The sequence below is a fragment of the Drosophila eugracilis genome, unplaced genomic scaffold (genome assembly GCF_018153835.1).
Source record: "Drosophila eugracilis isolate 14026-0451.02 unplaced genomic scaffold, ASM1815383v1 contig_367, whole genome shotgun sequence".
Lineage (NCBI taxonomy): Eukaryota > Metazoa > Arthropoda > Insecta > Diptera > Drosophilidae > Drosophila > Drosophila eugracilis.
In genome coordinates, this window is record NW_024573224.1 from 1,013,045 (window position 1) to 1,021,392 (window position 8,348).

Sequence of the window (8,348 nt, forward strand, 5' to 3'; positions counted from 1 at the left end):
CCAGTGTCCTGAAACACTTTCTCTGCTTTATTCCCCCACAAAGACAGCCATCTCATGAGAAGGCGTAAATCTGCATCAAATTAAATATGCGCGCGTGTGGGCTCCACTGAGAGAAAAAAAGGAAGAGCGAGCAGTAAGGGGGAGCCAGCAAGAAGGGGGAGCCAGCCAAAAGGGGTAGCCAGCAAAAAGGGGAAGCCAGCAGAAAGGGGAAGCCAGCCAAAAGGGGCAGCAAGACAGAAGGGGCTGAATTTGCTTTAGCGCTTGTGCATGCAGTTAATGTGCTTATTTTAAAATTTAAATTGGCTTGCGCAGTGCGCACTCGAGTAGGAAGAACTCCACAAAAGTGGAGGCTCATGAAGGAGGTGGAGAAGGCCAGGATGTGTGTTCGTTTTAATAGAAAGTTTGCACTTCGCTTTCTTCTTTTACTTGGGGTTTTGCATAAGGCTCATGGTGTAATTAACAGTCACTTGCAGGGGCAGAAAGTGTCTAGTGATAGCTACACATGCACTTACATACAGTATATATATACCATATGCCTGCATAGCCTGCATTAAGATAAACAACTTAATTATTTTCTCAGAGCCAAACGAGCTGCACTTTTGCTGCGGCAGAAAAAGGGAAAGCTCTCAGTCAAGAAGGTATGTGGGCTGTTGATGAAGGCTACAAGGCTTCAGAGAGGTAATTAAATACCTTACAGATTGCTTGGAGATTTTATAACGAGAGCTCAATCAAACTACTCAAGAGATGAAGAAGAAGTAAGTTAGAATAATATCAATTTTAGTTCAAGTCTTTTGTTAGGCTCACACACGTGTCGGTGATTGGCCCACACAAAAGACATAAATAGCTAAATTATTTGGAATCTAGGCAAGTGCCATGATGTGCCAAACAAGGTTCAAGTTCACCTTCAAACTTTGGATAAAAACTGACCTAGCCAACTTCCAAGCTTTTTCATAAGCACTCTAACAAAGCTTCTCATAAAAATCTATCCTAAAAATCCCATTAATTTAACTTATAACTCTTAATTAAAAAGAATTAAGCAAATGACTTAACGACACAAGTTTTCATGTTTAATTCTAAATCATAAAAGTTGAAAGCTAAAGTTGAAAAGTTAAATGGAAAATATATAAAAACTAATGAATGGCAATTTTATTATTTGTCTTTCTGAAAAACATTCCCACTACTGGCACTGCACTATTGAGTGCAAAGGCAATTAGCTCGGTCTCCTGGAAGCCTCAACTCCATTTTGTGTTAATCAAAAGTTTTACTGTACTCTTTCTCTCTCTCTCTTTCTCTCAGTTGTATCCCCAAAAGCCCCGCGCACCTCAGCTCTTTCTGGCAGGAAACTCCAAAAGTTATACACCGGCTGTGAGGCGAGCGTTTTGTCATTCATTACAAATTTTCACACATGGCCCAATTAAATTATTTAGCCCCCCTTCGCCACCCCTATACACACACGATCTCACCCCGGAATAGTTTTAATTAAATAATAGATACAAGGCTCTTATACCTCTACCTCTAGTTGTGGGCGTGGCATTATTCTGTCTTCTTTTTTTCTTCATTTGCTAGTCAACTTTTGGCAGTTGGAAAAGTTTTCGAGAATAAAACGACTCCCGAGACAAAAGCCTATGGCCGAGTTACGTTGAATGTGTGTCAACTGTACCCGAAAAGTGTTCGACATACGCCTAGTGCTTGCTCTCTCTCTCTCTCTTTCGCTCACAACTATCTCTGACTCTTTCTTGGTGGGAAGCTTGTAAGGCATTTAAAATTAATGTGCTTTGGAGGCGTTTGAGGGCTTACAAGACAAGTCGAGGACATGCAGCCGTTAACATAATCGTTGGAGCTTAAAACACACATCTTGCCACCCTACAACTACATGGCGCTTTTCAACACTGTTCGAAGAAGTTGGAAGTTGACAGGAGCATGAACGTGAATTTTTCATTCATAAGCTAAAGATTTTCTTGGAATAACTTGCAGAGGGTTTCTTAAAAGAACATCTTTCTGAAATAGTCTTTAAAGTTTAACAATCATTGTTGAAAAATGTAATAAAAAGGTGAAGATCAACACTCCAATGTTACATAACTAAGTTTAACAGCCTACAAACTACTCATGACTTGAAGTGACATAAAGTTAAGAGTTTCCTTTAAGAATTCCATTTCATTCAAGATTTTTTCTTGGGAAAAACCTAACAAAGACCTGAAAAGAGAACAAACGGCATTGTCCTACGAATTGTTTGCTAAACACTTGAAGTGTTTTATGACTTAGAGGTCTTATCGCTTATCTATCTGACCATAAGATATCGCTGGCACATGCTAGGCAATTATCGTTTGTGGGGGTTACTAGTAATTGCGTCCCACAGTAGCCGCAAACTACTTTAGACTTTAAGCTACTTTCACAACCATGTGATATAGTGATAGTATAAAAATAAAATAAAATGTGAATCAGAGTTTTATATAGCCTGGAAAAGGTATTAAGAATGTTTTACATAGAGGGTTAATCATCTTTCATTTATCGTGATAATGCACTCATTAGATAGCAATCAATTGATTACCGAATTATGTCCATCAATTGCTTTTTGACCAACCGTAAACTAGTGTCCATGATGGTTTCAGTTCTTCAGCCGAAGTCCAGTCAAAAGCAACCCATTATTCGCCACAATGTCTTCGAGGACATATGCCTTGGTCCTGCTCTGCCTTTTGGTCTTTTTTCAAGGAAGTATCGCAGATAAGGTAGCGGACACTATCCAGGCAGCGGACACTCCCCAGGCAGCGGACACTACCCAGGCAGCGGACACTCCCCAGGCAGCGGACACTACCCGGGTAGCGGACACTACCCAGGCAGCGGACACTACCCAGCCAGCGGACACTACCCAGCCAGCGGACACTACCCAGCCAGCGGACAGTACCCAGGCAGCGGACACTACCCAGGCAGGGGAAACTACCCAATCAGCGGACACTACCCAGGCAGGGGAAACACCCAATCAGCGGACACTACCCAATCAGCGGACACTACCCAAGCAGCGGACACTACCCAGGCAGCGGACACTACCCAGGCAGCGGAAACTACCCAGGCAGCGGAATCTACCAAGCCGGCGGAAACTTGTAAGAGTATTACCGGAACTGCTGTCAACCTTACACTAGTGGGAGAACTATAAAACGTTAGATGTATACAAATATTAATCCAAAATATTTCTTTAGTTTTCTGGAATTTGGTGGGAGGTGGCTCGTCAGCCGGCAGGTTCTGACTTCTGTACTGAGGTGAACATAACAGTGCTGTCAAATAAAACGGAGAATACTGTCCAGATCGATACTACGTATGCCGAGTCACCTGATTACCCATGGGTGAATCAAACCATGTATGCCAACCTCACCGTGGATGACGATACTGACTTCTCATATGGCCTAAACTTCTCATATTGGAATTCTCCCAACGACACTTCCTTAACAACGTACAAAATCGTTAATATTAGCTACGACAGCTATGCCTTGATCTGTGGCTATAAAAATCAGACAGATAGTGCCACGTCTTTTGCCATTCTCCTGTCTAGAGATCGTGTTCTTACAACTGATAAACTTGATGAGTTGGAGAGCAACGCTCCCAATATTTCTATCTTTAAAACCATGTCAGCGATTACTCAGGGAGAGACGTAAGTTAAGAATAGAATGTAATTATAGCAGTGAATTTTATATTTTAATTAATATTATTAATACAAAAAGGATATATTATCATAAATATATATATCTTAAAGTTAGACAATTTAATTTCAATATCATGCCTATCTATCTATCTTAAAGTTTTATTCTTTCCAGCTGCTATGCCCCATCAGGAGCCAGCTCTTCTGCCATTATCTCCATGTTGCTGATTGCCTTGGCCTTTGTTCTTGGAGTTTGTTCTGGCCGTCAATCAATTTAGTCAGCAACGAAGAAAACAAACGATTTCACCTATTAACCAGATACGTATCCTATTAACCAAATACGTATCCTATTAACCAGATACGTATCTTAACTTAAATTTTAATGTGTGTTGTGTACACTTTCAATATGTTTTAAAGTGTATATAACACAAATTAAAATTTAAGTTAAGATACGTATACATATATAAATTAAACAAAAAAAAAACTTCAAATTCATGTATTAACAAATATTTAAACCTTTTCTAAGTTTGCGTAAGCATATTCTAATACGTAATACTTCGAAATTCCCTATAACCAATTATTAAAAATGTTCTTTTTAGCACAATTACTAATTCTTTTAATGTTTCATCTGTTTAACTTTACACAGTCTTGTTCTCCCCCTTAATCGTACAGTAAAATAGCCACGTCGATTAAGCCATATCCATCCGCCTGTCTGTCTCTCCGTATGAAAGCGGAGATCTCAGAATCTACAAGAGATACTATGTTAAGCAGATTCTTGAGGTCCTTATGCAGCGCTAGTTTATTAAAGCATCCTACCACGCCCACTCTAAAGCCCATGAATCAGGAAAAACTAAAAGCGCTTATATCCCGGGAACTATAAGAGTTAGAAACTTAGGCTTAGGCATGCGTGTTTCAGAGATGCCAGCAGCTTGAGGTGATTTTTCATTCGGCCAAGACCACTCTAACTCACACAAGCCGAGTTCGTTTGACCTTTTACAACATCTTTTGTCAATATCTATCGATTTACCAAAGATTTTACAAATCGGAACCCTCACATGGGCAGTGACATCACCAAAAGTTAGTAAACATGACAAAAGGTGGCGCTTTTTTTGAATACTTTTAAACTGGATAAGACAGTAATGGGTATCTCATAGTCCCGGCACTGGACTGTATCATTTTTTCTGGTTTTTATCTTTTATGTATCGTGATCACGCACTCATTAGATAGCAATTGATTGATTACCCACTCATGTCCGACAGTTGCTTGATGACCAACCGTAAGCATATGCCCATGGTTTCATTTCTCTATCCGAAGTCGAGTCAAAAGCAACCCACTACTCGCCACAATGTCTTCGAGGACATATGCCTTGGGCCTCCTCTGCCTTTTGGCCTTCTTTCAAGGAATTACCGAAAATGAAGCCCAGGCAGTGGAAATTTGTAATAGTATTAACGGAGTCACTGTCAACCTTACACAAGTGGGAGAACTATAAAACGTTTAGATTTATCCAAAGATTAATCCAAAATCTTACTTTAGTTCTCTGGAATTTGGTGGGAGGTGGCTCGTCAGCCGGCAGGTACTGACTTCTGCACTGAGGTGAACATTACAGTGCTGTCAAATAAAACGGAGGATAATGTTCTGATCGATACCACATATGCCGTGTCACCTGATTACCCTTGGGTGAATCAAACCATGAATGCCACCCTCACCGTGGATGACGATACTGACTTCTCTTCTGGCTTCAACTTCACCTACTGGAATCCACCCGGCTACACTCCTTATACAGTGTACAAAGTCCTTCAAACTGACTACGACAACTATGCCTTCATTTGTGGCTATACAAATCAGACAGATAGTGCAACGTCCTTTGGCATTATCCTGACTAGGGATCGTGTTCTCACAACCGATGTCCTTGACAAGTTGGAGAGCAATGCTACTGGTATATCCTCAAACTTTTTGAACGGCACCATGTCAACGATAACTCAGGGAGAAACGTAAGTTGAAACAAGAACGTGACTATAGCAGCAAATTTGACCTATTTATTAATATTATTAATAAAGAATATATTATATTTTCATAAGAAAACTTCATTTTCCTATCATGTCCGATCTATCTTATAGTTTTGTTCTTTCCAGTTGCTATGCCCCATCAGGAGCCAGCTCTCCTGCCATTATTTCCATGTTGCTGATTGCCTTGGCCTTTGTTCTTGGAGTTTGTGCTGACCGTCAGTCAATTTAGTCAGCAACGAAGATAGCCAACGATTTGGTTCGCCTATAAACCAGATACGTATCTTAACTTAAATTTTCATTTGCGTTAACAAAAAACAACTTTAAATTCATGTCTAAACAAATATTTAAACCTTTCCTAAACTTACGTAAGCAAAAAGTAATACGTAAGACTTCGAAATTCCAGATTGGTAATTATTAAAAATGTTTTTTTATCACAATTCCGAGTTTTTGCAATGTTTAATCTGTTTTTCATGCATGCTTGCATGCTTGTTTTTGTTTTCATTAATGACTCACTGTCTGGCACTGAACTGATAAAGCAATTTAATCCAGAAACGAAGACGTTTCCTCTCTATATATATGTATATTTTGTACGACTTGATGGATGATCACTAAAAGGTTTAGATATAACGCAGAGTGGAAGACGACTTCAATTAATTTAATACTTGTTTATGGTATCTGCGAGTAACGATAACAGAACTTACCTTGTTTATGGCACTGCCGAGTGTAAGGAATGACTAATGGGAAATAGCACAACAACAACACTCAGACGGGAAGAGAACTCTGATAAAACTTAAAGGGGAGAGATATTAAGAGAGAGAGATATTAAGAGAGAGAGATATTAAAAAATACGCAGAATTTTCCTATGTAAAACTCAATCTAACCGCAGAAATATGAATAATTCAATGAATGAGACAGTAAACAGAAATAATTATTAATCAAATTAAAAGAATTTATAATTTTTATAGGCAAAAAAACCCAGTCAGTAAAAATAGCAAACAAAATCAAAACATTTCTTTAAACTAATTAAATCATAAATGACGATGATAGAGTTTGGGGTTCACTAACGATAAGAGTTCTCTGGCCAAAAGTAACTATTTCTGGCCAAGACAGTCATTTCCTTTTAGACCAAGCCATCAAGCCTTGCAGTTAAGATAATCAATCTATTGAACAATCTGCATTGAGGTTCTACAGGTTGAGTAGCAAGTAGTAAGTACAACAATGATTTCTAGAGCCCCCAGAGGATTACTCATACACAGGGCAACGATAACAGACGTCAGATGTACGTAAATGGGTGACAGTGGCGAGGCGCCTCCACCAGTGCCTCCGCGGGCATCGATAATGGGTCTGCGAAAACACGGGAAAAAGATACACGCCTATAAAAGCCAGCTGCGGATGGGTATTCAGTTCAGTAGTACGAAGCACTCGAAGCGAACCGACCGCAGAACCGGATCATTATATATATCGATACTAGTTAGTAATTACTAAACCACAGAAAAAGTGACATCATGTGCAAAAGTGTGATTATTAGCCTGGCCATCGTGGCCTGTTTCTCTATGGCGATGGCTCAAAATGCACAATCTTGTGCCAGCGCCACCAGCAAAGACTTCAACAATACCGATGTGAGTGAGAAAACTAAGTTTATCTTTTTAAAATAGTCAAAAAAACTGGAAAAAATGTTAAAATGTTAATAACTAAAGTCTCCGTAAAAGGTTGACTGCCTTTTTTCTATATATTATGATCAGTTTTAAAGCTCAGTTTAACGATATTAAGAAAAAAGTTAAAAGAATGGATAAGAACTTTCGAATTTCTTTCATAAATATACATTAAAGTGCTTTGAGAAAAAGCTTTTGCCTTACAAAATATAAAACCAGTTAATAAAAATCTCTTTTTCAAACTTCCAGTTCAGCGGCCTATGGTACGAGTTGGCCCGCAATCCCGCTTCGAATGTCTCCTGCACCAAAGTTAACATTGCCTACTGGGGAAATGCCAACAACGGCACCAATATGCTGGTCGATGTCAGCCATGCGAGCAATAATGTCTCCACCTTAATAGATGTCTTTGAGAAAGCAAATGTAACCCTGGTAACGGGTCAGACCACCGGCTACAATGTAACCTTTACGAATGGTCAAAGCCAGGATTATGTCTTTATCAAGATCCTCGATCTGGTGAACTCAACCTACTTGTTGGGATGCAGTTACACGGATGCAAACAATGCGTCGACCAGTGCCGCGTTTATTTTGGGCAGATCTAACTACACCCTGGATGGAGTTAAAATTGCCAACAATGATGCCTCCACGAAGTTCAGTAACTTCCAGAACAACACTTACGGCAATGTGACGCAGTTGGGGTAAGCTCAAAGCCTCTAAATGATCTATTGAAAAACTTACTAACTAGAATCCTTGAAAACCGTTTAGTTGCCGTGCCAACTCTGCTGGAAAGATGACGCCACTGACCCTGATTTCTGCCTTCCTGGCCATCGCCCTGCTGCTGATCAAGGCTTAATAAAAAGGAGATCTCTAATGCCAATAGCTTTGCCTCAGCCAACAACATAAAAATATGAAAAAAAAACCAAAAACCAAAACTAAGTTATTGCGTCATTCTCTTTATTTAGTTTTTAGTTGACTTTTAAACTCCCAGTCGCCGAGCTCAGAAAGTGAGCCAAGGCAAAATGATGTCAATAATAAAAAGTAAAGGCCGCCCCATAAAGAAAA

At 39.5% G+C, this 8,348-nt stretch overlaps 3 protein-coding genes across 3 annotated transcripts; all 3 read left to right on the forward strand.

The window, feature by feature from the left end:
• The first annotated feature begins 2,654 nt into the window (after window positions 1-2,654).
• Window positions 2,655-4,235, forward strand: LOC108116257 (paternally-expressed gene 3 protein-like). Its single transcript, XM_041818684.1, has 4 exons — window positions 2,655-2,898; window positions 2,961-3,136; window positions 3,195-3,643; window positions 3,807-4,235. The coding sequence occupies exons 1-4, from the start codon at window positions 2,655-2,657 to the stop codon at window positions 3,907-3,909; spliced, it is 972 nt and encodes a 323-aa protein (XP_041674618.1). The 3' UTR covers window positions 3,910-4,235.
• A 681-nt stretch (window positions 4,236-4,916) lies between these two features.
• LOC108116509 lies at window positions 4,917-6,570 on the forward strand. The gene is made up of 3 exons (XM_017228445.2): window positions 4,917-5,105; window positions 5,165-5,622; window positions 5,764-6,570. The coding sequence occupies exons 1-3, from the start codon at window positions 4,977-4,979 to the stop codon at window positions 5,864-5,866; spliced, it is 690 nt and encodes a 229-aa protein (XP_017083934.1). The 5' UTR covers window positions 4,917-4,976; the 3' UTR covers window positions 5,867-6,570.
• Window positions 6,571-7,035: 465 nt separating this feature from the next.
• On the forward strand, window positions 7,036-8,348 carry LOC108116510. Its single transcript, XM_017228446.2, has 3 exons — window positions 7,036-7,256; window positions 7,539-7,984; window positions 8,052-8,348. Exons 1-3 carry the CDS (start codon window positions 7,143-7,145, stop codon window positions 8,137-8,139), a joined length of 648 nt encoding a protein of 215 aa, XP_017083935.1. The 5' UTR covers window positions 7,036-7,142; the 3' UTR covers window positions 8,140-8,348.

Bases quoted from the DNA above. Each gene is read 5' to 3' on its own strand.
- LOC108116257 (XM_041818684.1), top strand. From the start codon at position 2,655: ATGTCTTCGAGGACATATGCCTTGGTCCTGCTCTGCCTTTTGGTCTTT. The intron at 2,899-2,960 runs GTACCCAGGCAG...GACACTACCCAG, and splicing joins CACTACCCAGCCAGCGGACA to GCAGGGGAAACACCCAATCA. The intron at 3,137-3,194 runs GTGGGAGAACTA...ATATTTCTTTAG, and splicing joins CTGCTGTCAACCTTACACTA to TTTTCTGGAATTTGGTGGGA.
- LOC108116509 (XM_017228445.2), top strand. From the start codon at position 4,977: ATGTCTTCGAGGACATATGCCTTGGGCCTCCTCTGCCTTTTGGCCTTC. The intron at 5,106-5,164 runs GTGGGAGAACTA...ATCTTACTTTAG, and splicing joins TCACTGTCAACCTTACACAA to TTCTCTGGAATTTGGTGGGA. The intron at 5,623-5,763 runs GTAAGTTGAAAC...TGTTCTTTCCAG, and splicing joins ACGATAACTCAGGGAGAAAC to TTGCTATGCCCCATCAGGAG.
- LOC108116510 (XM_017228446.2), top strand. From the start codon at position 7,143: ATGTGCAAAAGTGTGATTATTAGCCTGGCCATCGTGGCCTGTTTCTCT. The intron at 7,257-7,538 runs GTGAGTGAGAAA...TCAAACTTCCAG, and splicing joins AAGACTTCAACAATACCGAT to TTCAGCGGCCTATGGTACGA. The intron at 7,985-8,051 runs GTAAGCTCAAAG...AAAACCGTTTAG, and splicing joins GGCAATGTGACGCAGTTGGG to TTGCCGTGCCAACTCTGCTG.